This window comes from Melospiza melodia, chromosome 11, assembly GCF_035770615.1.
Source record: "Melospiza melodia melodia isolate bMelMel2 chromosome 11, bMelMel2.pri, whole genome shotgun sequence".
In the NCBI taxonomy this organism is placed as follows: Eukaryota; Metazoa; Chordata; class Aves; order Passeriformes; family Passerellidae; genus Melospiza; species Melospiza melodia.
This window is the reverse complement of record NC_086204.1, coordinates 8,457,428-8,484,823: the sequence shown is the minus strand read 5'-3', so window position 1 is coordinate 8,484,823 and position 27,396 is coordinate 8,457,428. Positions and strand designations below refer to the sequence as shown.

General features: G+C 44.6%; 1 protein-coding gene across 3 annotated transcripts; it reads left to right on the top strand.

The window, feature by feature from the left end:
- The first annotated feature begins 71 nt into the window (after window positions 1-71).
- DHX9 (DExH-box helicase 9) lies at window positions 72-26,943 on the top strand. Of its 3 annotated transcripts, none has more exons than XM_063165479.1 (27): window positions 72-238; window positions 2,170-2,310; window positions 3,724-3,838; window positions 4,085-4,197; window positions 4,543-4,688; window positions 8,344-8,390; window positions 8,794-8,924; window positions 9,536-9,625; window positions 9,720-9,881; window positions 11,121-11,198; window positions 11,508-11,699; window positions 12,321-12,462; window positions 12,952-13,034; window positions 14,155-14,311; window positions 14,483-14,583; window positions 15,173-15,386; window positions 15,580-15,674; window positions 15,822-15,895; window positions 16,516-16,668; window positions 18,010-18,170; window positions 19,735-19,846; window positions 20,465-20,626; window positions 20,711-20,838; window positions 21,929-22,158; window positions 23,644-23,759; window positions 25,048-25,248; window positions 26,493-26,943. In XM_063165479.1, the coding sequence occupies exons 1-27, from the start codon at window positions 128-130 to the stop codon at window positions 26,755-26,757; spliced, it is 3,720 nt and encodes a 1,239-aa protein (XP_063021549.1). In that variant the 5' UTR covers window positions 72-127; the 3' UTR covers window positions 26,758-26,943. The 3 variants fall into 3 exon arrangements, with proteins under 3 accessions (XP_063021549.1, XP_063021550.1, XP_063021551.1); XM_063165480.1 differs by lacking the exon at window positions 26,493-26,943 and adding an exon at window positions 24,878-24,951 and having other exon boundaries at window positions 74-238; window positions 25,048-25,178; XM_063165481.1 differs by lacking the exons at window positions 72-238; window positions 2,170-2,310; window positions 3,724-3,838; window positions 4,085-4,197; window positions 4,543-4,688 and adding an exon at window positions 6,963-7,091.
- The last annotated feature ends 453 nt before the right edge of the window (window positions 26,944-27,396 follow it).

Genomic DNA, 27,396 nt, shown 5'->3' with positions numbered 1-27,396 from the left:
CGGGCTGGGGGAGCGGCCCGGCCCCTCCCGGCCGCCGTCCGGCCCGCGCAGGCGCTGCCGTGCGGAGCTGCCGCGGGCCCGGCGCCGGCTGGAAGGGGCGGCCGTGCCCCGATGCCCCGGCCCGGCCATGGGGGACGTGAAGAACTTCCTGTACGCCTGGTGCGGCCGGAGGAGGGTGATGCCGGCCTACGAGATCCGCGCCGCCGGCGGCCGCGGCCGGCAGACCTTCCTCTGCGAGGTGCGGGCCTGCCCCGCCGGGGCAGCGGGCTGGCCGTGCTGGGGGCTGGCGGCTGTCAGGGGGTGTCTAGGGCTGGGCCGGGGACACAGAGCGGCACCGGCGCCCTCCGGGTGCTGGGCGGGCTCCGGCCGAATTGCCGGGGCTGTGTCGGGGATCTGGGGCCCTGCCGGGGGTTGTGCTGGGGCCTGGAGGCCGCCACGGGAGCCTGGGCTCTACCGGAGGGAGCTTGGGCCGTGCTGCGAGCAAGGATTTAGCTCCGAGAGGGGCCAGGAGCTCTGCCGGGGGTCTGAGGACCCTGACAGAGGGAATGTGGGCCCTGCCGGGGATCTGAGGTTCCTGACGGGATCTGGGCTTTGCCGGGGGTCTCGGGAAGATGCCGAGGACCGTGCAGGGCCGGACCCGGGGCTCTGCCCCAGGGAATCTGGGGTCAGTGCCGGGGGTCTGGGAGCAGGGCTGGCGGCTCGGTCAGAGGGAACCCTGGGCCATGCTGGGGGTGCTGCCGGGCTCTGGGCTCTGCCAGAAGGAACCTGGGGTCAGCACCGGGGGTCTGGGGTCCTGTCTGGGGTCTGGGCCCTGCCCAGCCTGCGTGAGAATCACTGGAAGCCGAGGGCTTGGAGAGGGCTGGGGCACTTTGAGCCAGAGTGTCCTGGCTGAGTGTGCACTGAGGTGTGAAATGAGTGAAAGGAGGGAAAAATCCCAAATGATGTTCTTAGAGGGAAAACAGATTGGTTTATTTAAGGGTGGTGTGTGTCTGCACTGTGTGTGACCCTTCTTGCACTTGGTGAGGGGTACTGTATGTCACCTTTGCCAAGAGCTTTGGTCTGCTCTTGAACTTGAGGTGAAATGTATTAAAAGAATTTTTGCAGGAATGGTTGCTACTCTGCACTGCTCTAATGGTAGTTTACTCCTGCCTGTACGTATTGGGGATGTGGGAGCTGTGAGGCCATGTGTAGAACAGATCAGTTCGTGAGTGATGCCATGGATTTGCACTAAACACCTTAAATTTGTCATTTTACCCTTCCCTCCTGTATTTGTCTTCTGTGTCCATAAGAAAACAAAGAAACACAGTGGCATTAAAGGAATTTTCAAGGTATTATTACTGGTTAAGCAATACTCAGATGGAATGGTTGTGTGAATAGATATATTCACAGTATCATGGAATGGTTTGGGTTGGAAGGGACCTTAAAGCTCATCCAGTCCCACCCCCTGCCATGGACAGACACCTTCCACTATCTCAGGTTGCTCCAAGCCCCATCCAACCTGGCCTTAAGCACTTCCAGGGATAGGGCAGCCAGAGCTTCTCTGGGCAACCTGTGCCAGGGCCTCACAGGGAGCAATTTCTTCCTAATATTCCATCTAACCCTGCCCTCTGTCAGTGTGAACCTGTTCCCCCTTGTTCTGTCACTCCATCCTTTTTGTAAAAAGTCACACTATACATATTGTGCATTATACAATATATCAGTGTTGTAGTGGCTTTGATATGTTGATGTCCCACGATTATCCATGGAAGCTTAACAAGTGAAAGGATCAGTCTCACTGAAACACCTCTCACTGATTTTTGCAGCCTGGTACGATGGCTGTGAATCCTGTATGGTTACTGTGTGGTTGGAGGTACCATTGTCCAGGGTATAGAATTGCTGTTTTAAAGTTTAAAAAATCAGAAATAAATCACATCTATGTAGTTGGAATAACATGGAGCTATGGCTGAGTGGACCCAGAGCCCTTGTGCTCTGAGAGGAGAAGTTCTCAGAATGTGAGGGTTTGCTTTTAAAAACCTAGAGAAATATACAGCAATATATAATGATATGTAACAATAGTTAGCAATATTATTTCTCCTGCACTTAGCAGCAGCCAGGATTTGTGCTCCTGTGGGTGCTGCTGGCCTCCAAGCCCCTTTCAGCTGCACATGAGCAGTGTGTTGTTCCTTGCAGGTCCGAGTAGAAGGCTTCAACTATGTTGGCATGGGCAACTCCACCAACAAGAAGGATGCTCAGAGCAATGCTGCCCGAGACTTCATCAACTACTTGGTGCGGGTGAATGAAATGAGGAAGGATGAAATCCCTGCTTTTGCAGTAAGCTGCTCTTTCTCCTTACCAAAGGCTACTCTGTTGTTGGGCTGCCATGCTCCTGGTTGTGTTTCATCCCTGGAGTTCAGTCTGGTGCCCATGTGCAGTGAGTAATGTGAGGGGGGCTGGGGCACATACAGAATATTGTGGAATCATTTAGGTTGGAAAAGACCTTTGAGATTATCAGGTCCAATTGAATGTTGTAGGATGATCTGGCAAATACAGCTGCACGTTGTATTTACCAGATCAAATGATGCAAAGCTGATTAGGCTGGGAAGAATTTAGAGTGATGCTGTGAGGTGCAACCTGGCTTTCAAAGTGCTGAGTACTCACACCTGGCACTGTGAAGTCTTAGAGCCATGCTCTAATATACATATAATGTATATAACATATATAATATATATAGTGTGTATAATATATATAATATATATAATCCTGTGTGATTTAAAAATAACTAAAGCCAAACCCAAAAGTAATAATCACATATATATCAAACCAGACATTGAAAATGTGGCATTTTTAAACCATAATTGCTTCAGGTATGTAATGGGATCACTGCTTTTTGTGATGTTTTGTGAACACTCAGCAGTGACTATGATTTAAAGGCTGAGGAATATTACAGTGTCCTGAGTGGGTCACTGCTGGTGAGAGAGAGACGAGAATCTTGTTTCTAGATCAGAAGGCTGGATTTATTGATATATGATAAATAATACATTATGACTATACTTATAGGAATAAAGAGAGAGGTTGCAGAGCTGCTTGGCCAGCTAAGAATAGAAAGAAAGAATCTATAACAAAGTTGTGTCCAAGGACTCAGTCCCCTAGCTTGCACTGGTGATTGGCCCTTAATTATAAACAAGAAGCGTGAGCCAATCAAGGTGCATCCCATTACATTCCCCAGCAGCTGATAACAATTGTTTACATTATCTTCTGAGGCCTCTGCCCTCCAGAAGACACAGAAATCTGAAAGAAAGGATTTCTGTGAAGAAATGTCTGCGACAGAGGAAGAGGAGGGTAATTCTGTCATTACAGCAAGTTTAGAGAAATAAACAAAGCGTGAAGTTATGTGTTACCTGTTGAGAGGGAAGGATCTTCCTCTAGTGCTCCATTGAGGATACATGAGTTTTCTGAGTAGAAGCAACCTCCCAGCCTCACCAGCCTAGGTGGAACCCAATGGGAACAGGACTGCTGTTTTGGGTTTAGTGTGCCAATTAATTTCTTGGCAGTTCAGTGTTAAAATATTCACAGTTGTGTTACTATTGGGATTGCTTCTGAGTAGTAACTATTGCATATTTACTGGGTATAAATGTTGCACGATGTTGCCTGAGGTCTTTAGACTTCCTGAACAGTTTCTAGCTAAATTGTAAAATGATTGTTCTGCACCGAAGTGCTGAGGTTTTCCTTCATTCCCTTCCCTAGCCAGCAGCAGGTGATATCCCCACTGGAGGACAGGAAGCAGCAAGAGATGTCACTGGTTCCAGTTCAGCTGTGGGGGGACCTCTTCCTCCACATTTGCTATTAAAAAGTGATGTAGGTAAGACTGAAAACTGTAATTTTTGTGTATTTGAATGTATTTTGGCAGTGTTTTCTCCCTAAAATTGCATCACTCTGCAGACAGGACACCAAAGTCATAGTTTTGAGGGAGAGGTGTGGGTGACTGCATGAGATCTGAGGGACTGGTCATGGCCTGTCAAGACAGCCAGGCAATGCCTCTCCATTGTTAAGAACATGTTTGGGGGACTTATTTTATTTAATTTTTTTTTTTTTTTCTGTGTGGTAGGCAATGGACCAGGTGCAGCACCTGAAAACTGTGTCAGTCATGGAGCTCAGTGGGATCGGGGTGCAAACTTGCAAGATTATTATTCCAGAAAAGAGGAGCAAGAAGGGCAGCAGGTAAGTCATGCAGAGGTGTTCTCCTTTACTTCTTAAACAGGTATCTTTCACCCCCTTTGTTATTTGCATTTATAATCTAGGTTGCAGTTTTCTTTTGATATTTTGCTGTTAGTTTAAGCTGTAGATTTTGTTGACTTTTAATGAAGTTAATTTGTTTAAGCTAGGGACAAATAAATCACTCTGGATAGTCTGAACATCCAGGACTTTGTATAGACACTTTATTCTGAAAATAAGAATTACTGAGGACTTTTTAGCATTTTCTGTGATGTCTTAATTATTTTATAGCATACAGGTGAATTACTTAATCTTCAAACTGGTAAACAATACTCTTTTTTTCCATATTAGACCTCAGAGTCAGAAGTGGACTTAAATGCAGATCTTCACGGGGGTTGGACCTTGGAAAATGCCAAGGCACGTCTGAACCAGTTTTTCCAAAAGGAGAAGATCCAGGAAGAATATAAATACACTGAAATGGGGCCTGATCACAACAGGTTTTGTAGTTTTAGTCACTGTCTGTTTATGAAAGATTCAAATTATTTTTGATAGTGGTTGTTCACACTTACTTGCCAAGCTCTGTAGAGCCATAGTGTTCTGTGCCAGGACCAACAACATCCCTAAATATTGATATGGGGCTGAGGAGCCTCAGTGCAGAGATCTGAGGGATTGTAGAAATTCCTGAGAAATTCTGGATATGCAGCTTTTAAGCTGATTTCTGTCCTCTAGTCATCTGCTGGGGTGTCAGTCTCTGCGAAAAGAGCTCAACTGCTTGTGGTAATTGTTCTGTAAGTGTTGTTGCCTTTGTGCATTTTAAATAAATATTAAATTTGCTTATGTAGCAATGTGCCTTAAGGACATTTCAGTTATATTTGTATTTTATATATATATAATTATTATATAATATGTATTTATTATAATAAACTTTTTTGGCAATAGAATCTTCCTTTGGAAAAAAACAGTTTGGCAGAATCATCCCGAAGGAGTTCTGAGAGTCTTAAGTTTCAGTTAAGACCAGCTGGATATTACTCTTTTTTTGACTTTTAGTCTTTCCACCAGAGAATTTGCATGTGCTTCTCCCAAATGAAAGTAGTTCATAACAGATTGTGCTTAAAGAATTGATGTTTTTTTATTCTTTTATCCCTATTAGGAAGAGTCTTTACAAATCATCCAGATGTTAGGACACTATTATTTCTGGTGAAATACAATGATGTTTTGTGACTGGAAACAATGGCATGCTGCTGCTGCTGGATTCTCCTGATTAAGTTTGGGGTTGGGCTTTTTTGCATTATATAAATTTGTGTTCTATGAGAGTTATATTTTTAGAAAGACAGGAGAATTTTCCTATTACAGCCTTTTCAAGAGAGTCTCACTTGCAGGACTTATAGTATTCTTTTGTTAATGAGTCTTTCAATCATTTGGAACATCTAAAACTGTCTGTTGGTACAGAAAGTTATAAATTCTCATTTAAAAGTTGTCTTCAAGTCACTGCATCTCAATTTGTGTGTCTCAGGCAAGGCCATTTCCTTCACTCAAGTGAGTGACATAAAAAGTTAATTTCTACAGTACGAGGAATTTAAGTTCTGCTTGTTGCAGGCATAGCTTCTGTACATTTCTTCTATCTTGTAGTGTGGGCATACAGTGTGTGGTGATTGTGAGTGGGGCTGGCCCAGCCTCATCCCCAGTGGGTGCAGCTGTGGCAGCAGGTGAGCAGCACTGACAGCAACGAGCCATGGAGTGCCCAGGGGCACTGAGCAGCCACCAAAGGGAACAGAGGGCACACAGGGGCAGGGCACCAACAGGAGGGGATAAAAGGCTGGGCTGGAGAACAAGAAGGGCAGAGGCTTGCAGCCTTCTGAAGTGACAGGGTGTTACCCTGTATGGGTGAATGCTTAAAGCCTTCTGAAATTGAATGATGATACTCTGTGTATCATGGTCATCTCAACTTTGATATATGCTGTGACATTGTAGCTTAGGGATTATTTGTGTGGCTCATTTTTTGTTACACCTTCTGCAGCGTTAAACCCCATGTATTTAAATTTATCTAGTCTTGAGCAGAATGAAATTATACTGATGGCAGTATGTTTCTCAGCCTGGCTATTGTTCTCCTGGAGTGCATTTCAGTTTCCTATATACTTTTTGTTCAGGGAAGGGTGTGTGGATTGCCCTGGATGGAATGGCAGAAGGGGCTATTCACTACCTGCTGCAATAAATCAAATAGGCATGAAACAATCCTAGGGCTCATTGAGGGACTGTTGGATTTAACCCTTCTGGTGTGTGTAACAGGAGAGAGATGTTTTTGGAGTTTTGAGAGCATAATAAAGTTTAGGTTGTTGGGTGTTTTTAAAGAAATACTAGTTGTGCATCTTGCCAATCTGTTTTGGGTCTTTTTAAGGTAATGATCAGAGATATAGATTATAACAGATATGCCAGTCATGCTCTCATAGGTTTGTGGCCAATTAATCATACTCATGGTCTGAGAACTTAGTAATAGCTGGAAAATTTGAATTTGGAAACTTTAACTATGATAGGAGGGTATAAGTTGTAAATATAAAGATGGCTGTCCTAAAACACAAAGCGTGAGCTCATGTTAAGGGATGGGATGTGGCTTTTCTGTGTTGGGATGCCTCCTACTTTGCCTCCTCCTGTTCCTGCTGAAGACCTACACCACAGACCTGTGCCTGCTCACACATGGGCTGCTGAGGCTGGACTAGGGAATCATGTGGGATTCTGCTGCAAACTGATTTCTGGTGTTGCTGTTCTCCCCTCAGGTGGAGGAGAATGAGATTGAATGCTGACTGTAGGCCTGGCTGAGAAACATACTGTCATCGGTGTCTTAGGTGGCTGTTGTGTCCCTGAGAGCCAGTGGCCTTCCACCCCTGAAGCCACTGTGCCTGCAGGTCAGTTCACTGATAGCACAGGAAGGAGGGCTAACCTGAAATTTCAGTCACTCACTTAACCTTTTCTATTGTTTGTTTGCAGCAAAAAATGGAGGATGCAGGTGCAAGGCACAACCTCCACCTGTGCAAATGCCAAGCCCTAATTTCCAAAGAGGATCTCAGTCCAATAAATTCCAGTCATGCACCTTCAGTCACATTGGCCAGTTTAAATCCTGTCTTACAAGAATTCAGCTTTAATATTTCATGTGGCAAATACAGGCTTAGGTTTGGGATTCTTAAAAACATGGGTCATGATTGCTATTCTCCTCTGTTGAGGATTTTTTTAAAGCCTGAATTCTTCCCTGTGAGGGTGGTGAGACCCTGGCACGGGTTGTCCAGAGCAGCTGTGGCTGCCCCATCCCTGAAGTGTCCAAGGCCAGGTTGGATGGGGCTTGGAGCAAGCTGGGACAGTGGAAAGTATCCCTGCCCAGGGGATTGGAATGAGATGGTCTTTAAGATCCCTTCCAACCCAAACCATTCCATGATCCTATGATTCTTTGATGAATATGCTAGTTAACCTTTAACTGAACTGGTTACATGTCTACTAAGCAAACTGTTGGGTTTGCTAACCAGAGTTACCCTTGAGTAACTATTACTCTGTTACTCAAGTTTTGATGATTCTAGAATATGTCAATAAGGGAATGGAAATGCATGCAAATCCAAATATTCTGTCTCCTGTTCAGATAAGTACCGTGGTTTTGGCTCTATGACCTGGTTTGGTTTTGTTTATGCTCTGAGCTGATCAAGTGTGTGGTGAAAAGCAGAGTAACCATATTTAATGTTGCATCTAGTCACTAAACACAGGCTGTTGGTGTGTTGCATTAGTGTTATACCAATATTTATGTGGGATACAGTTAATGGTACATTGGGATGCATGTTAATGTTACATCCCACCTGCTTTATAACTGTTGCCTTAAACTTGGACAGCTCAGAGCATATTTCCTAATAATGTGGCTGTAAATTTCAGTGCTGAACAGTGGCACATTCAGAGCTCTTCTTATCAAATGTACTGGTTCTGTTGATGACAGGTCTATTACCTACTACCTTGGGGTTAAAGGGACTAAAAGCAGTAATACTTTACCTTGGTCATTGGTGAATTGAGAGTTTCTGACTGAGGACAGAGATCTTTGCCTAGAAATATTGGAAAGACTAAGTATGTTTGCAGAGTCAGCTATTGGTAGTTGTACCTTTGTGCTCTTTCTTTCTCTTGCAGGAGCTTTAATGCAGAAATGAATATTTATGTGAGGCAGCTGGGCAGAAGTAAGTGCTCCTATTTATTTTTTACCTTAGCAAGAGATGGGTGTTGGTATAGAGGAACATTTGTGGGTGCAGAGTTTATTATAGTTATGTATACTTCCAGAGGTAAAGGTCACTTGCATGATGCTGCTGGGTGTTATTGGGCAGTCATATTTCCTTAGGCACTGAATGCAGAAAAACTTCAAAGGATTATTTAGCAGGAAAGTAACATCACACAGCCAGTGTGAGCTGGGCAGAGGAGGGGCCTGGTTGGGGTTTATGTTAGAATTCTAGATTTATCAAGATTTGAGACTGTCCATGAAACTTGGTCTGAGTGTACAGTCAGAGAGCCCAGTTCAGAGTAGTGTCTTCTGTGGAAGCTGCCTGACTGCCCTGCTGCTCCAGCTGTGACCTTTGTGTGCTGCAGGGATTTTCAGTCGTGAGCACGGATCAAACAAAAAGCTGGCAGCACAGTCCTGTGCCCTTTCCCTGGTCAGACAGCTCTACCATCTTGGTGTCATTGAGCCTTACTCTGGGCAGAAGAAGAAAGGAGAATCGGTGAGTTTGGCAGGAGGGACAGGAATTATTGCTTTCATTTCATAACATAGAAGCACTCTCATAAACAGGGGTGAGTTAAGAGTTTGCTCTCCATATTTAACATCTTAGAAGTTATTAATAATTTTTATTCTTTCGCAACTGTTTCTGTTCTGGTGAGCGATTTGGATCAGAAATATAACTTCATGTGATTAGAACAGTAACTAATTTTACATTCTCTTAAATGAAATAGGATTTGTAACAAATGCTATTTTCAGTATAATTTTTCTACAAGGCTGGCTGTTTAATTGTCTGTTTATGTGATCATTTTCTGGCAATTAATATATATATATATATATATAGATACACACATACCAAGGAATATGTGTTATTTAGGTATTTGGTTGCAAGTTTGGGAACATATTCCTCTGAAATAAAACTCAGATATTTTAAAATACCCTACAAATCCTTATTCAATGAACAGTTGGCAAAACATTCCAAGAGTGTGAATGCTGAACTGATGATACTGTTTGGCCTTGTTTCACAAGGAGGTGTTTGATGGTTCACCTGTAATAGCCCACAGTTCTGGCTTCCAGTGCCTGTATAATGACATGTAGTTTTTAAATATTTCCTAGTTGGAACCCTATGAGGTGTCGCTGTCTCCTGACTTAGAAAATAATCTGCAAAAGACTGTACGGGAGCTGTCCCTGGAGATCGTGCCTGTGGTGAGTGTGTGGTTCAATACTCCAAGGATGGAGCATCACACCTGCTCATGTAATCATTTATCTGTCTTTGCCCACTTTGCTTTTGGATTTCTAGCCTGAAGATCCCAGTAACCCAGTTCTGATCAACGTTGGGAAGTTGGCCCATTTCGAACCATCACAGAGACAAAGTCACATGGGAGTTGTTCCCTGGTCACCACCTCATTCCAACTGGAACCCTTGGACTGGCTGCAATATTGATGAGGGTCCACTGGCAAATGTAAGACAACTTAAAAAATGGTTCTGTTACTTGATTTTCTCATGCTTCCGGAACTTCTAAATGCTTCTCCCTCACCAAGATTTAAAGTATGAGCTGTTTCGAAGGAGAAGACAGTCCATTGGTAAATTTATTCCCTTCTTGACCTAGGGGCAGAGAGTTCTTTGTGTTTACTTCATGTGTTATCAGGTCTTGACCAGCAGTGTCTTGAGTGTCCCAATTTCACCTTCTGCCTGCTATCGTGCAGCCCATACAAAGTTCATAATTGAAATTACAAGGAAAGTTCATGGCCATGTCATTTAGAATTCTCTGACCTTTCTTTCCCATACTTCCATGCTCAGACCCTTGTTCTGGGAGGAGAAACTGCTCCAAGCCAGTGCCACTACACAAGTAACCAGCTTCCTTACTTTTTGTCATTTCTAGTCCCATTCAGCACAAAACAAATGAAAAGCAACAGTGTGGCATGGTAAAATTAAGGTGAAGGGAAAGAGTGACTGGTTTGCCAAGTTCAGAGAGTAATTTGGTCTGATTGGAATAAACTGGTCAGAAAAGACTCTTAGGGCAGGAACTTGGTTTTCCTACAACATTCAGATTGCTTATGGCCATAATAATAATTTAATTATTTCTCTACTGGAGTTTTTTGCATAAGTTACATTGATTTAGTATTGATTTTTTTTAAATTATAGAGAAGTAAGGTAAATTTAGATGTTACTGCATGAAATACATAATCAATATGGACATTGCAAATTGAGTTGGTTTCAAAACTCTGCAGGATTTTCCTGTACAAGTCCTGACTGGAACAGCTTATTTGCTCTAAAAACAACTATCCCTTTCATACCAAACTTGCATTTCTTCACATTTCTTTTGCAGTTGTTAGACAGGGTTTGCCTTATGAATTCTCTTCAAACTTTTACCTTTTCAGCTACTGTTTAAAGGGTGGATTTGTGTTTACATTAGGTCATTACTTATATTAAAAACTCCTGTTTAAATCATCTTCTTCAAGTATTTCAATTTAAACAACTGTTAATTTCAGTGTTGTTGGTCTTTCTGAGAGACTTGTTTGAAGATGAATGTTAAATATACTGGAATGAATGAAATAAAACTTATTTCAGGGAGTTATACAGGATGTGATCCTTTAGGGATATTTGGGGTCACTGTTGGTGTGACTGATCTGATCCTGAAGTTAGGCTGTAGATAAGAAGAGGGGTCACAAAGCCTCCAAGTGATGTCTTGCACTTGCAGCTCACTCCGGAGCAAATCAGCGCGGAGCTGAGAAGTGATTTCATGTACCGCCTGGAGCAGGATCAGCAATTGCAGAGGGTGAGTGTGTGTCCTGTCACCTGTCATCCTTGCCCTGGGCTCTGCGTTTACCAGAAGGGCTGGAACGTGACAGACAGTGTATAAGGCTGGATTTCAGCACAAATACACAGCACGTTTTCAGCAGTGCTGGGTGTTCCACTGGGGTGGATGTGGGGGTGAGTTGTGCTGTGCCAGGAAAAAGTACAAACTATGATCTGTTCTTTGGCAGTTTTTCCTTTGAGTAAGGGAAAAGTGAGGCAAAGTATAGATGTGGGGCAGAACAGGCTGCTTTTTGGAGATTTTGGAAATGTCCTGGACTTTTTTTTCCAGATCCAAGAAGAGAGAGAGGCTTTACCTCTGAAGAATTTTGAAAGTGAAATTCTGGAGGCAATCCGTCACAATTCTGTTGTTGTCATCCGTGGTGCCACTGGTTGTGGCAAAACCACTCAAGTGCCCCAGTACATCCTGGATGAGTACATCAGAACCAACCGAGCTGCTGAGTGCAACATCGTGGTGACACAGGTGAGGAGTGTGTGACCACTGCTGTTCTGTGGTGAATATAAGAAATCACCTGTTGGTTAGGATGAAATTTACAGAGCCATGGAGTGGTTGGGATTGGAATTGACCTTAAGTTCATCTCTTTTCAACACCCTTCCATGGTCAGCAATGCCATCCACTAGACAAGGTTGCTCCAAGCCCCATCCGACCTGGCCCTGAAGGGGGATTGAAGGATGTGATGAGGAACCTATTGTCATTGCAGGACATGGTTCTTAAAGATATCTCCTCAGCAATATAAGTAGGAGAAACCTCAGCATCATGTGTCTTTTTGTTTGGTATGTTACTCTTGCATGGATTTACAGTTTGGATAACGTGGCTTGAATCTTGCCCAGGTGAAAACTCTCAGCAGACTAAGGGGAAATGATTTGGGAAATAGCAGCTTGTAGTTGCCATCAATCCTTATATCCCTCTTTTGTGAAAAGAACCCTGTGCTGTTACAATGTTATTGTTTAACAATTACTTGGTAAAGCAATCTTAGTTCAGGACACCTGTAGCATTTAGGATTTCCTTTATCCCTTTCAGTGGTATTGTGATAAACTTCTAAAACCTCTTCATTAAGTTAGGGAAAACTTTTGCCCCCCCCAGCCGCGGCGGATCAGCGCGGTTTCCGTAGCGGAGCGTGTGTCCTACGAGAGGGGGGAAGAGCCCGGCCAGAGCTGCGGGTACAGCGTGCGCTTCGAGTCTGTGCTCCCTCGGCCCCACGCCAGCATCCTGTTCTGCACTGTAGGTCTGTATTGCTTCCTAGGCTTGGAGCTTATCGTGGGTCTGAACTCTGAGTCAGCAGCAAAAGCAGAAATGTGGTTAGACTGAAATTTTTATAAAAAAAAGTCTGCTTAGAAGATGGAAAAGGTTTTTTTGGGTAAAAGTTTGCTGACAGGCCATTGTGCAAAGAAAAATTCAGATTTTTGTTCAGAAGTCTGATAATACAGGTGTGATAGCACACAGAAATAATCCCATGAAGAGATAAAATTGCCATATATTGATTGTCCTTAAAAGACAAAAGGGGAAACAGCATTGGGTGGGAAAGATGGAAGAGTGTCTCTTGTGGTAATGCTTTGTGGCCTTGCTGTCACTTGTACAAAGGAAAGCATGGCAATTAGAGATGAGGTTGGAAAATGGGCTGCACAGCCTGCCCACTTCCTGATTTTTAAACCAGGGACTGGGAGGGGAAAGGTTGAACTGTTACATGAACACTTACCTTCTGTCTCTGGTTTAGGTGTTCTTCTGAGAAAGGTGGAGACTGGGATCCGTGGCATTAGTCATGTTATTGTTGATGAGATCCATGAGAGAGACATTAATGTGAGTTAGCTGGTGATGACAGTCCTACTCTCTGTATGCTTCTGTTCTGTTTATATTCTGTATCTGTTTGTCTGTCATAGCCAACAGGCAGGAGGAAACTTTGTCTTAATGAGTGTCAGATGTAAGTTTTCCTTCTTGGATAAGATTTTTAGAACTCTTAATTATTCCTTATCTAAGTAGCAGAGCAAGGACCTGTGCTTCCTTGCTGCCCTCTGACTGTTCTCCTGTTAGGATCCCCTGTGTCCTGGTCCTCTCTGGAAAATGGAACACTGCAGTACAAACACATCTTGTCCAAGTGGGGGAGCACGCTGAATGACACTGTTATTTTGGAGTGCTGTTTTTGCTGACACTGTTGTATTACTGGTGGTATTCACAGAACTTGCAGTCTTGATAGTGATACATTGAAATTCAGGGTTTACTTGAAGTAAAATACAATCTGATGATAGAATTAGGAGATGTATATAATTTGAAATGGCAAACATTTTCTGTTCCTTTGATTATTCTGTATAGTTTTCAGCTTTGTCATAGCAAGAGTGAGAGAAACCGTGAAGTTCTGACACAGTGTTTGGACAGAATTTGGGGACTCATTTGAATAAAATTGCACACATTTAACACACATTTTTCTGATGCATCTCTTCATCTATTAAATGTATGCTAATGATGTAAAATACAAGTTTGGAAATTGTGAGTGAGGTTGGGATTTTGTCTGTTGAGCTAAGTGCATGCCTAACTGTATGGCAGAACGAGATAAATGCCATATTTAAACAGAACTACAAACATCACACATACCTGCACTAATTACTATTTATTTTATTAATTATGGCTACTTTATACGTAAGCCAAGTTTAAAAATACCTGAGGTTGTAATGTATTGTTAGGAAGGAAGCAAACTATTTTTGTAGAAAAGAAAAACCCTTCTTTACACTGGAAATCTTAAAAACCCCAGGCATGGCAGTAGTTTCAAAATAGAGCACTGACAACTGTTTCTTGTTTTAGAACAGTTTTGCTCTACTTGTTACTTCTCTTGCTCAGTAAATGTGTAATTCCTTCTGGTTTCTTGGGAAGATATTGCTTTTTATAGCTGTGAAGTTAATGATGCCCTTATTCTCTTTCTCTGCAGACTGACTTCCTTTTGGTGGTGCTGAGGGATGTTGTTCAGGTGTATCCTGAGATCAGGGTTGTCCTCATGTCTGCCACCATTGATACCAGCATGTTTTGTGAATACTTCTTCAACTGTCCCATCATCGAGGTCTATGGCAGAACCTTTCCTGTCCAAGGTAAATCCTTGCTTGCACTTCCAGAAACTGCTTGAGTTTTTATCAGTCTTGCATTCATACTCTGAAATATCCTGGTTTATTTCAGGAGACTCTTGAGAAGTGGTGTAAAGAGTTATGGTCTCTTGCACAGGCTTCCGGCAGTCAGTCCTTACCATCTGTCTGTCCTTGCAGATTATTTTCTGGAAGATTGTATTCAAATGACTCAGTTTGTCCCTCCACCCAAGGAAAAGAAGAAGAAAGAGAAGGATGAAGAAAGTGGTGAAGATGATGATGTATGTTTGAGTTTTAATATGAGAAATTAAACAAGGGCCATTTTTAGTACTCCAGCTTGAGTGTAATTCATTTGGCACTGTTGAAGTGAAACATCTCTAGCAGCTTTCCTATTTTTGATATATGAGATTGCTGTTAACTTTAGCAGTAGAACTAAATTTTTTTCTTGCCCTTGTAAACTGAAGAATTTCTTTTTCATTGAAGCTAAGGTTATCATGTTTCGTCAAACTACTTCTCTTTAGAGCTAAAACTGAAGTGCTTTTGAAAGTGAAGTTTAGTTACCTTGAAAAAGAAATAGAGAAATAGAAGCTTGGTGGTACCTTCTTAGGGTGAAAATATAAATTCTTTCCCTTCTCTTGCAGTTGATATTGTCAGTGCTTACATACATTGTCAAGAAAATAACAGTTTTATTCAACTTTTAATTTTGAAACTTTTGTTTGGGCCACTTAATTGAAATCTTCTTTTAATGGCCATTTTATTCTTGAAAGACATCTACCCACATTTCATTTTCTTATTTGCCTGGCCAGCCGGTCTCTGTAGTTTGAGTAAATTCATTTATATGATTTCCTTTGTGGTATTTTTCTTTTGTAGGCCAACTGCAACCTTATTTGCAGCGATGAATATGGCCCAGAAACAAAGCACTCCATGGCTCAGCTGAATGAGAGAGAAACCTCTTTTGAACTGATTGAGGCTCTGCTGATTTATATCAGGACTCTGAATGTCCCAGGAGCTGTCCTTGTTTTCTTGCCTGGCTGGAACTTAATCTATACCATGCAGAAGCATCTAGAAATGAACCCACGCTTTGGTACAAGCAGCTGCTTTGTTATATTCAATCTTTTCCCAGGGAAACTACTGACTGAGTGACGATGGGACTTGGATGAATGGCTTGGGGAGCTAATTTGGTGTGAGAGTGAATGGCCAGAAATTTTTATGTTGTGGGAAGAAGAAATGAGATTCACACAGTAGTAGTTACCAGCCTTTTTATATTCCTGTTGTAGGAGGCCACCAGTACAGGATTTTACCTCTGCATTCCCAGGTTCCTCTGGATGAGCAGCGTCGGGTGTTTGATCCTGTGCCTCCTGGGGTGACCAAAGTACGGAGCCTTCTCTCTGTGCAGTTCTCTTGGGCATTTGGGGAACGTATTGCAGACTTCTTTAATAAATTCTGTAGTTTATCTTGCTGGGCATTATCAGTTTTTTCAAACCAAATAATGTCACTTTGCATTTCCTGGTTTTTATAGGTTATTTTATCTACCAGTATTGCCGAGACCAGCATTACCATCAATGATGTGGTCTTTGTCATCGACTCTTGCAAGTGAGTTCATGAAGCAGCTTTTTGTTTCATAAACCCTACCCTTGGGAATGCAGAAGAGGTTTTGGGAGTGCACAGAAGTGCCTTGTGTTCCCATGCTCCCTGAGCTGAGTTTGAGGACTGCAACTCCCTCAGGACAAATCAGCATTGTCTTTAGCTGGTCAGCACAGTGACACACCATGCTGGCATCTCAGGGGAGTGGGCTGGTCACGCTGGCACTATTCATGTGAGGTGTCACTGGGTCTCCACACCAATTTGGTAGACGTCATCTGCCAAAGGAGTTTTACAAACTCTCAGTGTCTGGCTGATGATAAAAAGGAAGGTTTTTGTAGTCTGTTACAGTTCCTGCCTCACTGTGCATGCTCTCTAAGAAAACTACACACAGAGAGCTCATGAATTCATGAGAATTTTTTCTTTTTGTACAGTTGTGAGAACATTACTCTGTGCAATAGTCTGGGGCACTGCTTTAGAAAGACTGTGATGCATTAGTTTCCTGACTAACAGAAACTGAGGGTGGTTGGCTTCTTAAAATCAATGTGGCTGCAAGCCATAAAATAGAAACTGATTTGGCAGGGCTTAAGATGAAGCATGTTTAATCTTTAGTGGTGTTTTTCCTGTAACAGGCAAAAAGTGAAGCTGTTCACTGCTCACAACAACATGACAAACTATGCCACGGTCTGGGCATCAAAAACCAATCTGGAGCAGCGGAAGGGCAGAGCTGGGCGCGTGCGAGCCGGCTTCTGCTTCCATTTGTGCAGCAGAGCTCGCTTCGAGAGGTGAGGCTGTGGTCTCCAAAAATACCCTCTGGGAATCCTCCCAGAACTGTTGGGTGCTGCTTTGGGTCAAACTGGGGAAATCATTGCAGAAAGCACAGAGAAGAGATGGATGGTGTTGACTCAAAAAAAATGTACATATGTTATGCTTTTACCCATAGGATGAGGTGGATACATAGTTCATGATTTTAGTATTAAGTGTGTCACTGCAACCTACCAAACTTCTCAGGAAGAGAGCAATACTGCTTGGGAATTGAGGCAAGGAAAAGAGCTTTGTAATGAGGGCAAGGCTCTAGTCTGCCTTCAAACACTGGGGGCACCTGGCATTGCCATGTAACAGGCCATTTTGTCATGAAAGTGGTAAAAAGCAGGGATGGCAGATGTTAGTTTTCTCTCCATCCCCATTCTGTGGCCAGGAAGCCCCTTCATGGTGCTCTGGCACGTTTTCTGTTGCTGAAACTTTTGACCTCTGCCAGACTGTTTTTCCATTGCTAGAGCCTTGGAAATCTCTTTGCTGGTTGGAGAAGGCAACACAGCTGTTAGTTACACTCTTACCTCCCTCCTGGAAGTTTCAGTGCCCCTTTCTCTGGCTGTTACAGCTTTGGTGTTCAACTTTTTGTAAACTCTTGAAAGTCTCAGTTGATTGAAAACTCTCATTGAATTTCTCAGATTTATTTAGATCTGTTATTGAGTACAGTGCAATGATTTTAACTAATAATTTTTGACAGTGAGCTGATTTTAGGCTACTGAAGTAATCATGGTTTTAAGGTTGCCTTCCTTCAGAGAATATAAACCCAAAATATACAAGTTCCTCTGTGCTTAAGGAAGTGTGTGTGTGGACTTGTACAGATAGTTTTTTGAGAGAAATCATCTAAATCTTGTGCCAGCTGAATCAGGGTATTGGTTCAAGGTGTTTTGAAACCTTTTCTAGCTGCACTAGAAAAGTGCTTTTATGTACAGCAGTCTCAAAGCAGGTTGTCTCCCAGGAGTATAAGAGCTTCTTTTATCAGAGCAGGAGAGGATTGTGAAGGACGAATGTGGGGCTGCTAACTGTGCTCCAGCCCTGCAGGCTCTCTTTGGTCGGCTCATGCTTGAACCCACAGTGTGCAGTGAAGATGTGAGGACTATTCCCTCTCCATTCCAGTGTGAATTTGCCCCAAAGGATAATGGAGAAGTACAGAACGTTGTGGTAGAATAGCCCAAGTTCCAGCAGCACAAAGAGAGCCGATGGGGGGGCTTGGAGACAGAGTTTGCTTTGGAGGGCAATGGTTTGTGCTGATGGAATGACCCCTCATGGTGATCAAAGGCTATGTTCAGAGAAATGGGTCTTTGTTCTCATTCCAGACTCCAGACTCACATGACACCCGAGATGTTTCGAACGCCCCTCCACGAGATCGCTCTGAGCATCAAGCTGCTGCGCCTGGGAGGCATCGGGCAGTTCCTGGCCAAGGCCATCGAGCCGCCCCCTCTGGACGCGGTCATCGAGGCAGAGCGCACGCTCAGAGGTACCTGGTGTGCCACGGGGCTGGGCAGTGATCCTGGGCTGCTGAAACTGGCTCCAGCTGTTCTTCCATGTGTGTGATCTCTGCCAAACAGCCCTCATGTGCCACGGGGCTGGGCAGTGATCCTGGGCCAATGGAACTGGCTCCAGCTGTTCTTCCATGTATGTGATCTCTGACAAACAGCCCTCATGTGCCATGGGGCTGGGCAGTGATCCTGGGCTGGTGGAACTGGCTCCAGGAACTGGCATCCATGTATGTGATCTCTGACAAACAGCCCTCGTGTGCCACGGGGCTGGGCAGTGATCCTGGGCTGGTGGAACTGGCTCCAGGTGGTCTTCCATGTATGTGATCTTTGGAAAATGGCTTTACCACCTCGGGGTGGATTGCTGGAGCAGCATGTTCTGGCTGACACAGCAACCTGGAGGCATCGTGTGGGTGGCAGTGGCTTGTGCAGCTGAAGAAATACTTGAATTCCCAATGGAGTGTCATTCCTTTAAGAAACTTGAGCCTTCAAACTCGAGGCTTGTTTTGTTGTTTTACCAGTAAGTTATGTTAGCTTCCAGCTTCCTGTTTTCCAGCTGTGGCACTGCTGTGTTTGGCTAGACTCAGTCCAGTGCTTGAGGCATTCACAAAGCTTCTATAAAAGTACCGAAAAACAGAGGTTGCTAATTTATTAATTAATTACCACTTTTTACAGTTTGCTGACCCAGTATCTCAGATTTTGTCAAGAAATTAAGTCTTCAATTTATTAATTTGGGTGAAAAACAAAGATCTGATGTGTGGGTTAGGTTGTCTCACCACTCTCTTCAAGGAACTAACTATACTATGAGTAAAATAGAGCAGGGAAGAACTCTAAATTTGTGCTTTAGATGTAAAGCATGAAAGTGACCTCAAACCTCAGCACACTTGTAAATGTCACTAAATAAGCACTTCCTACAATTTTTAACAACGGAAATATCTATTTCATTGTTTATTTTATGGTAGAATTGTGTGCTGAGCCTATGTTGCTTGTATACAGGAGGGAGACCAGAATGAAAAAAGACAGGGATATGTAGTCAGACTTTCTGACTTTCTGTAGACTTTCTGTTCTGAGAATTATTAGTATTTTTCATACTGTGCAGCTGAGAACTGCAGAGCCAGGGGAAAAGGCAAACATTTTTGGTTTTGACACCAAATAGCTGTGTCTGCAGGTGCCTCCCTTTCCTGGATGACCTGTGATTTTCAGTGCAGGTACAGTGCTAGTATGTTCTTAGGGAGGTGAAACATGTTATTCTTCAAAGTATTCTTTACACTTTTGGCTTCAGTAGAGACCAAGAAAAACTGATTTTATGATGGTCAAGGAATTCTTTGTGTTTCCTTTCCCATTTAATTGCTGAGGCTACAAAGCTGCTTTTTTTTATTTTATGTGAAAAAACCTTTGGTAGCTTAGAGAATGAATACAGGTGATAATTTTCAGGTAATGGGAAGAGCAAAGGCAAGTAAAACCTTCAGGAAGAGAATTTGTGGTATTATCTAAAGATTTCTAGGGTTAGTTAACTCTCTTTGATAACAATGGATCTTGTTTCAGAGCTTGATGCCCTGGATTCCAATGATGAGTTGACACCTCTTGGAAGAATCCTGGCCAAACTTCCCATTGAACCTCGTCTGGGCAAGATGATGATAATGGGCTGTATTTTTTAGTAAGTTCAGTGGTCTCAGTAGTCATGTTCTTGTTTCTCTGAGTTCCTGAGCCTCTTGCAAGAGAGTAAAACCAATATATCTAGATGGGAAATAAATGTAGCAGCTGGGGAGAGGTGAGTGAATCCTCATGGGAGCAGAGAAGAAATAACTTTTAGTGTAGGCCATAAAGTGGTCATGAAATTCAGTTAAAGGCAAGACACCAGTGGAGGCTGAGTATTCTGAATTAGGAGTGGGACTTGAAACACCTAGGTATAACAGTGAACTTGAGGTGGGGAGATATGGAATTTAATAATGAGATAAGGAGAAAAATCAATCTCCATGTTTTGCTTTAGTAGGAGAGGTCTGTTCTTTGTCACTGTGATGGCTATAGGGTCCTGTGATTACTGTAGGCACTTTTCACCAGAAGATGGTGGTGTATGGATGGAGGGGAGGGCAGATAAAGCTAACTTAACATCCACTTCCAGGGAAGTTTGTTTGTTTCATTGAAGAACTCTAGCAGATAAAGGCCAAATTCCTAAGGTCTCTAGCAGAGGAGTTTTCCCTGGTATCTGCAGCCTGCAGCAGGTGCTGGCAGCACTAACTCTGAATGATCCTGATCCCTCTGTGGTTCCTTTCAGTGTGGGAGATGCTGTGTGTACCATCTCTGCAGCCACCTGTTTCCCTGAGCCTTTCATCAGTGAAGGCAAGCGCCTGGGTTATGTCCATAGGAATTTTGCTGGGACCAGGCATTCTGATCACGTAGCTTTGCTCTCTGTCTTCCAAGCCTGGGATGATGCAAGGTACGTTGGCTGAGAGTACAGCTGAAGAACACAGGGTGAGCTTTTCCTTGCCTTGTCAGGCTTCTAATTCTCTCTGTTTTTCAGAATGGGTGGTGAAGAAGCAGAGAAAAGATTTTGTGAACACAAGAGACTCAGCATGGCCACTCTTAGAATGACTTGGGAAGCAAAAGTCCAGCTAAAAGACATACTCATTAGTTCTGGCTTTCCTGAAGGTGATTCTGATTAAGTTCAATAGTTTAATGGTTGCATTTTTCATTCTGAGAGGATGAATAAATAACCAGGATAATCTGTGTTGAGCACCCAAGCACAGGAGGAGTATAGTGGATTTGCCATAACACTATTCCACTTTTACAGCTGCGTTCAGGTGGACTTTCAGTGTTCTTTCCTAAAGTTGTGGTGGCTGTGGTGCAACATGGAGATTTTGGAGGTTGAGGTTAGATCTGCAGGATTAAAAATCTATTAAACAGGTGTCCTTGGAGTGTTACCTCCCTGGCTTGCTTTCTCCTTCACTTGTTGTATCTCCAAAATGTGCTGTGGTGTGCTTCCTCCCTTCTTTCCATAGACCTTAGTGGGGAGTCTGTGTGATCTGAAGAGTGCTCTGTTCTGTGACTTCCTGTTTGTGCTGCAGGAGGGATGTGTAGCAGTCTGCCAAATTATTCCATTTTCTAGAGAAAAAAAAACTCTTAAATTTGACCAGGTTCTGAATTTGCCTAATGTTGCTGAGGAGCTCAGTGAAATGGCATGACTGCCTGGATTAAGCAGATGTTTATTTCCCCTCCTTTTCATTTTTTTTCTCTTTGAATTCCTTTAATTTTTGTCTCCTCGTGCTGTTAGGATTACTGCTGCATTTATCCATAACTTTTTTCTGGGCAAGATGACTTGAAAACAAGCCACCAGAGACCCCGGGGGAGATTTGTAACAAATGAACTAATAAAAACATCCATTTTAACCTCCCCCAAAGATCTGTCTCCAAAACAAATGCAGTAAACATACTATGGTACAGCACATTCTGGGCAAACCCATTTCTTCGTGTTTTTGAGGAGTTTGGGAGCGGAAAATACCTCTTTGTAGTAGTATTTTTCAGCTTTTCATTCTCCATTAAGATAAAAAAATTGAATGTAGAACTTAAATGCTCTGAGTGCAGAGGTCATTGGAGATAACATCTAGCAGTTGATTTAATCAAAAAAGGCATTGTTCCAGGATCCTAAACAGCTCTGCATTGATCCAGGATCCTAAATAGCTGTCTTGTGCTCTCCTTCATGTCCCATGGATTTGAGCCACTCCTCTGTTCTCTGCCAACAGAATGTTTGATGACTCAACCATTTAACAACACTGGCCCTGATAACAACCTGGATGTTGTCATCTCCCTGCTGGCTTTTGGGGTCTACCCCAATGTCTGCTACCACAAGGAGAAGAGGAAGATTCTTACCACTGAGGGGCACAATGCTCTCATCCACAAATCATCTGTCAACTGCCCTTTCAGCAGCCAGGACATCAAGTATCCATCACCCTTCTTCGTTTTTGGAGAGAAGGTAGAGATTTTGGGTTTATTCTTGATCATGTGCTGCCAAATGGTTCAAGAGGCTCTTTTTTGAGAAGAAGTCTTAAGAAAAAACTTTGAAGGCAATATTTAGCTAGTTTTAGTGGGGAGGGATGGGGGTGTTGTTTGTTGGTTGGTTTTCTTTCCAGAAAGTAAATGTTATATGGTCCTGGTGTCACTTGGCCTCCTAGTAACTTCCAGTCAAGCACTTTCAGTAGAAATAGAGGTGCACAGAAAGTTCCTGTGAGTTTTGTTACAACAGCCAGGTCATAGAGAAAGATGTAAGTCATTATCTTCATTAACAGTTTGTCTTAGGAGCTCTTCCATGCTAGTTAGGCATCAGAGAATTTTTATCCTTATCACCTCTGCTGCTTATGAATCCAGGGATAAAACAGGAACATGGAATATGGCAGTGGGGTTCTCCTGTTCTGGCCTGTGTCATCTCCCAAGGACAATTCTCATTTCCCAAGCATCACCCAAAAGGTCTCCATGACCTCTTCCTCCATCCTGTGAATTTGATGTACATTCTGTGCATGTCCACGTGCTCCAGTGACAGCCATCGTGAACTCAGCTGCTGCTGCTCAAGGAGCAAAGGGAAACAATGCTTTTGGCTTTGGTAGTAACCAGAATTTTAAATCCTTTGGGTACAGGGATTTTGTCTTGAGAGTCTGGATTCCCAATCCATAGTTCAGAGCTGTGGTGAGGCTTTGCTGCTTCTTCACCCTTTGTATCAGGATCCCCAGGAGGGTTAGACCACCTTGACCATCTCTCCCAAGTGAGATTCCCTTAAACCCAACAAAAGACTTTGGAGCTGGAAGAGTTTTGCTTTATTAAATGAAAGTACACACAGCAAATGGAGAGTGACTAAGATGGTGGCTCAAGAGTAGCTTAGCACCTGGGTGAGCCTGGGATGCAGGAAGGATTTGTGTGTAGCTCTCTGCCCATTAGATACCTCTTCTGTTCCCCTTTAAACTGAGGGGCAGGAGCTGTGTAGCAGGGCTGTTATCTCTGGCTTGATGTTTAAGTTGAAGCTCAAGGTCAGTGTCACATGACACAGCAGTGACTGCATGGACATCTGGCAACTTCATGAGTAGGAGCCCACTGAAGGTTTTCATCACAGCCTCAGTAACTGAAGGGTAGGAGGAAAATTCAGATGTGTCCTGGTCATTTTAAGGCTGGCAAAGTGTGAGGTGGCTCTTGCAAAAGCTGCATAACTGCAGACACAGAAAATTAATATTTTAAAATGGAAGATAGTTTTTGTTGAGATTTTACACCAGTGTGTGCTGAATCCCTGTAAACCTCTTTCTGGCATTCAATTTTGCATGTGCACATGCTCTTGTAATTTCCTAATGCTATACCTAGCTTTGTTATGTGTTGTTTGGGTATTTTTTTACAAAATTCTCCAGTTTCAGTGTCCAGAGGAAGGTGCAGAGCTCTGTTTTCCATTTCAACAGTCATTTTCCTCTTTAACTTGCAGATTCGAACACGAGCCATCTCTGCCAAAACCATGACCTTGGTGAGCCCACTGCAGCTGCTCCTCTTTGCTTCCAAGAAAGTCATGTCAGATGGGGAGCTCATTCTGGTGGATGACTGGTATGGATCTGCTTGTGCACAGAATTGTGGAATCATGGAGTGGTTTGGGTTGGAAAGGACAAAACTCATCCAGTTCTGACCCCCTGACTGAGGGGAAGTGCAGCTAACACAGAGCAAATGTCTGTAGAACAGGGATCCCAGAGCAAACTGTGCACCACAGGTGTGTTGGGAAGGCATCACCTTTCCTTCTATGAGGAAGGGACAGGTTCATTTGAGCCCTGTTTCATGCAGATTACCTACTTAAACTGAAAACTGGACAAGGCAGTTTCCATAAAAACTGCTAGATTTTTCCTCTTTATCTGAAAAGTGAAAAGCACTGTGTGTTTTGGACCTCCTCCTGAGGCAAAGGCTGAGGAAACCTTGTTTTCAAGGCACAGAAACAGCTTGAGGAAAGAAATGTCTCTGGCTGTGTAAATTTTTTGGCCATCACCAAATAACATCTGCATGGTTGTTTTGGGTTTTTTTTTGCTTTTACCCCCTGGTCAGTAAAACAGAGACAAAGAATTCCTTAAGCTTAATTTACTAACAGTTTGGGGGTTGGACCTTTCAAAATCTTGGAGCCTCATGTTTTCAGTTTGCTTTATATTTTTGTATCTTGCTGTTTTGATGCAGGAAGTTACATGCTGAATTTATCCAAGTGTAGAATGATAGAATCACAGAATGTTTTGGGTTGAAAAGGACTTTAAAGCTCATCTCAGGTGGACACCTTCCAGTAGACCAGGTTGTTCCAAACCCTGTTCAACCTGGCCTTGGACACTCCCAGGGATGGGGCAGTCACAACTGACACAGGTTTCTCTGGAAACCTGTGCTAGGGCCCTCACCACCCTTTCAAGGAAGAATTTCTTCCCAATATCCCATCTAACCCTGCCCTACATCAGTTTAAAATAATTCCCCTTGTCCTATCAGTGTCTGCCTGTATCACCTTTTGAAAGCTCTCTTTAGGCAGTGGAAGGGGCTCTAAGGTCTCTCTGGAGGCTTCTGTTCTCCAGGCTGAGCACGCCCACCTTGTCTCCAGAGCCGGAGTTTCAGTCCTCAGAGCATCTTCATGGCCCTGCGTTAAATTTAAAGAGCCAATTTTACCAGAAGAACAGCTATGTTTTAACAATGCCAAATTTTAGGGATCTTTCAAATTTGCCTCCTGAATATCTCACCTCTTCAGTGACAAATGAGAACTTCAGAGATGAGAACGCAGGTTTGTGGCTCAATGAAAAGCCTCTCTGCAGAACCTCTTCTTTCCCAGGTGCTCCCAGGCAGCCGTGGCAGCTCTAACGCCCTGTTTGTGCCGCAGGATCAAGCTGAGGATGCCGCACGTGGCGGCCGCCTGCATCGTGGCTCTGCGCGCCGCCGTGGAGGCGCTGGTGGTGGAGGTGACCAAGGAGCCGGGCATCGTCCGGCAGCTGGACCCCGCCCACGAGCGCATGCTGAGCGTCATCCGGCAGCTGTCCCGGCCGGCGGCCGCGGGCCTGGCACTCACGGCCGCCAGCACCAGGTGAGAGCCCCGGCTCCGAGCTGGGCATGGGCGCTGCGGGCTGCGGTGTGAGTGCCGGTGAGCATGGGCACTGCGGGCTGCGGTGTGAGTGCCGGTGAGCATGGGCACTGCGGGCTGGGCTGTGAGTGCCGGTGAGCATGGGCACTGCAGGCTGGGGTGTGAGTGCCGGTGAGCATGGGCACTGCGGGCTGCGGTGTGAGTGCCGGTGAGCATGGGCACTGCAGGCTGGGGTGTGAGTGCCGGTGAGCATGGGCACTGCGGGCTGCGGTGTGAGTGCCGGTGAGCATGGGCACTGCAGGCTGGGGTGTGAGTGCCGGTGAGCATGGGCACTGCGGGCTGCGGTGTGAGTGCCGGTGAGCATGGGCACTGCAGGCTGGGGTGTGAGTGCCGGTGAGCATGGGCACTGCGGGCTGGGCTGTGAGTGCCGGTGAGCATGGGCACTGCAGGCTGGGGTGTGAGTGCCGGTGAGCATGGGCACTGCGGGCTGCGGTGTGAGTGCCGGTGAGCATGGGGACTGCAGGCTGGGGTGTGAGTGCCGGTGAGCATGGGGACTGCGGGCTGGGGTGTGAGTGCCGGTGAGCATGGGGACTGCAGGCTGGGGTTTCAACTCCAGTGAGGATGGGGACTGCAGGCTGAGGTTTCAGCCCCAGTGAGCATGGGGACTGCAGGCTGGGGTTTGAGTGCTGGTGAGCATGGGGACTGCAGGCATGGCTTCAGCACCAGTGGCCATGGGGACTGCTGGCTGGGGTTTCAGTGATGGTGAGGATGGGGACTGCAGGCTGTGGTTTCAGCCCCAGTGGGAATGGGGACTTCAGGCTTTGGTTTCAGTGCCTGTGCTCTGAGCATGTGTGAAATGCTTGCACTCCAAGCCTGATGCAGAGACATCACTGCCTGTTTGCACAAGGACAAACAATTCTCAGGAATAAAAGCTGTCATCCCCTCTTCCAAAACACAAAACACAAATTATCTTTTAAAGAAAAGATAATCCATATTTATTTTGGGCCTACCTTTTCCTAAAAAGAAAACACATATTTGACTGGGCTTGAACCCCTCTGTTGCCCCTTGTTTCTGAAGCAAAGGAAGCTTTTCTGAAGTGGAAAAGGTGCAAAAGTGCAACTGTAGTTGAACCATCGCATTGTGCTGACAGAAAATCGAGGTGGCTTAGCTGAGCATGGTGCTGTTTGCCATCTTGTAGAGATGCAGTTTGTGAGATTGCCTCAGTGTGTGGTGTTGTTGTTGGCCAGGTTCGGGGACGGCCCCCGCCCGCCCAAGATGGCTCGCTATGACAACGGCGCCGGCCCCCGGGGCTGGGGAGGGTACGGCCATGGCTCCGGCCCCAGGGGCAGAGGCTACAGCGGCTACTCCGGCTGGCACCCGGCGGGACGAGGATACCCAGGCGCTCCTGGGGGAGCCTACGGAGCTGGGGGCGGCTGCCGAGGAGGAGGAGGAGGAGGAGGGTACCGAGGAGCAGGCAGGGGCTACCGAGGAGGCTACCGGGGAGGGTGGTAGTGATAGTTCAGCCGAGTCTTTCCACTTCAGCAAAGGTGTGTTTCCGTCCCAAATTCCTTTTTTCCTCTTCCCAGTTTGTATGCCTTTTTTGGTTCCTTAGTACAAGTACAGCTCTGTAATATATCATGCCCTTAGGGAATTCCCTGCAAGTTGTATTATTTTTAATAAAGAGTTTGTTTCTGAAGACTTGCAAGCTATACCTTCAATTTTGTGTTTGCATTTGAATTTCAAAGGTTTCTGTTCTAATTGTGATTGTTGGAGACTCAAGGCATTCGGAGGAAACCTTTTCGGTGTCAAAGACTATTTCCTGCCAAACAGATTCCAAACCGCATCTTGGGCTCAGTGGGGATTTCACTTCGTTGTCTAACAAGCTGTGCAAACAGTCTTTGCTGCAGTGGTTTTCTAACCACGCCAGGCAGCACCAGGTTCCTTTGCAGCCAGCCTCCTGCATGCTGTGTGACCCTCCATGGTGAGTTGTTTGGGTGATCCAGATCATGCAGGAACATGGAATACCTTTTCCAAGACTGATGTGATGCTGCTGCTCTCTGCAGAGCCTGGAGCAATCTCAGAAGCATGAATTGCTGCCTTCATCCAAGACAGTGTTCACTATTCCCAGACAGTCAGGCTTCATTCCTCCAC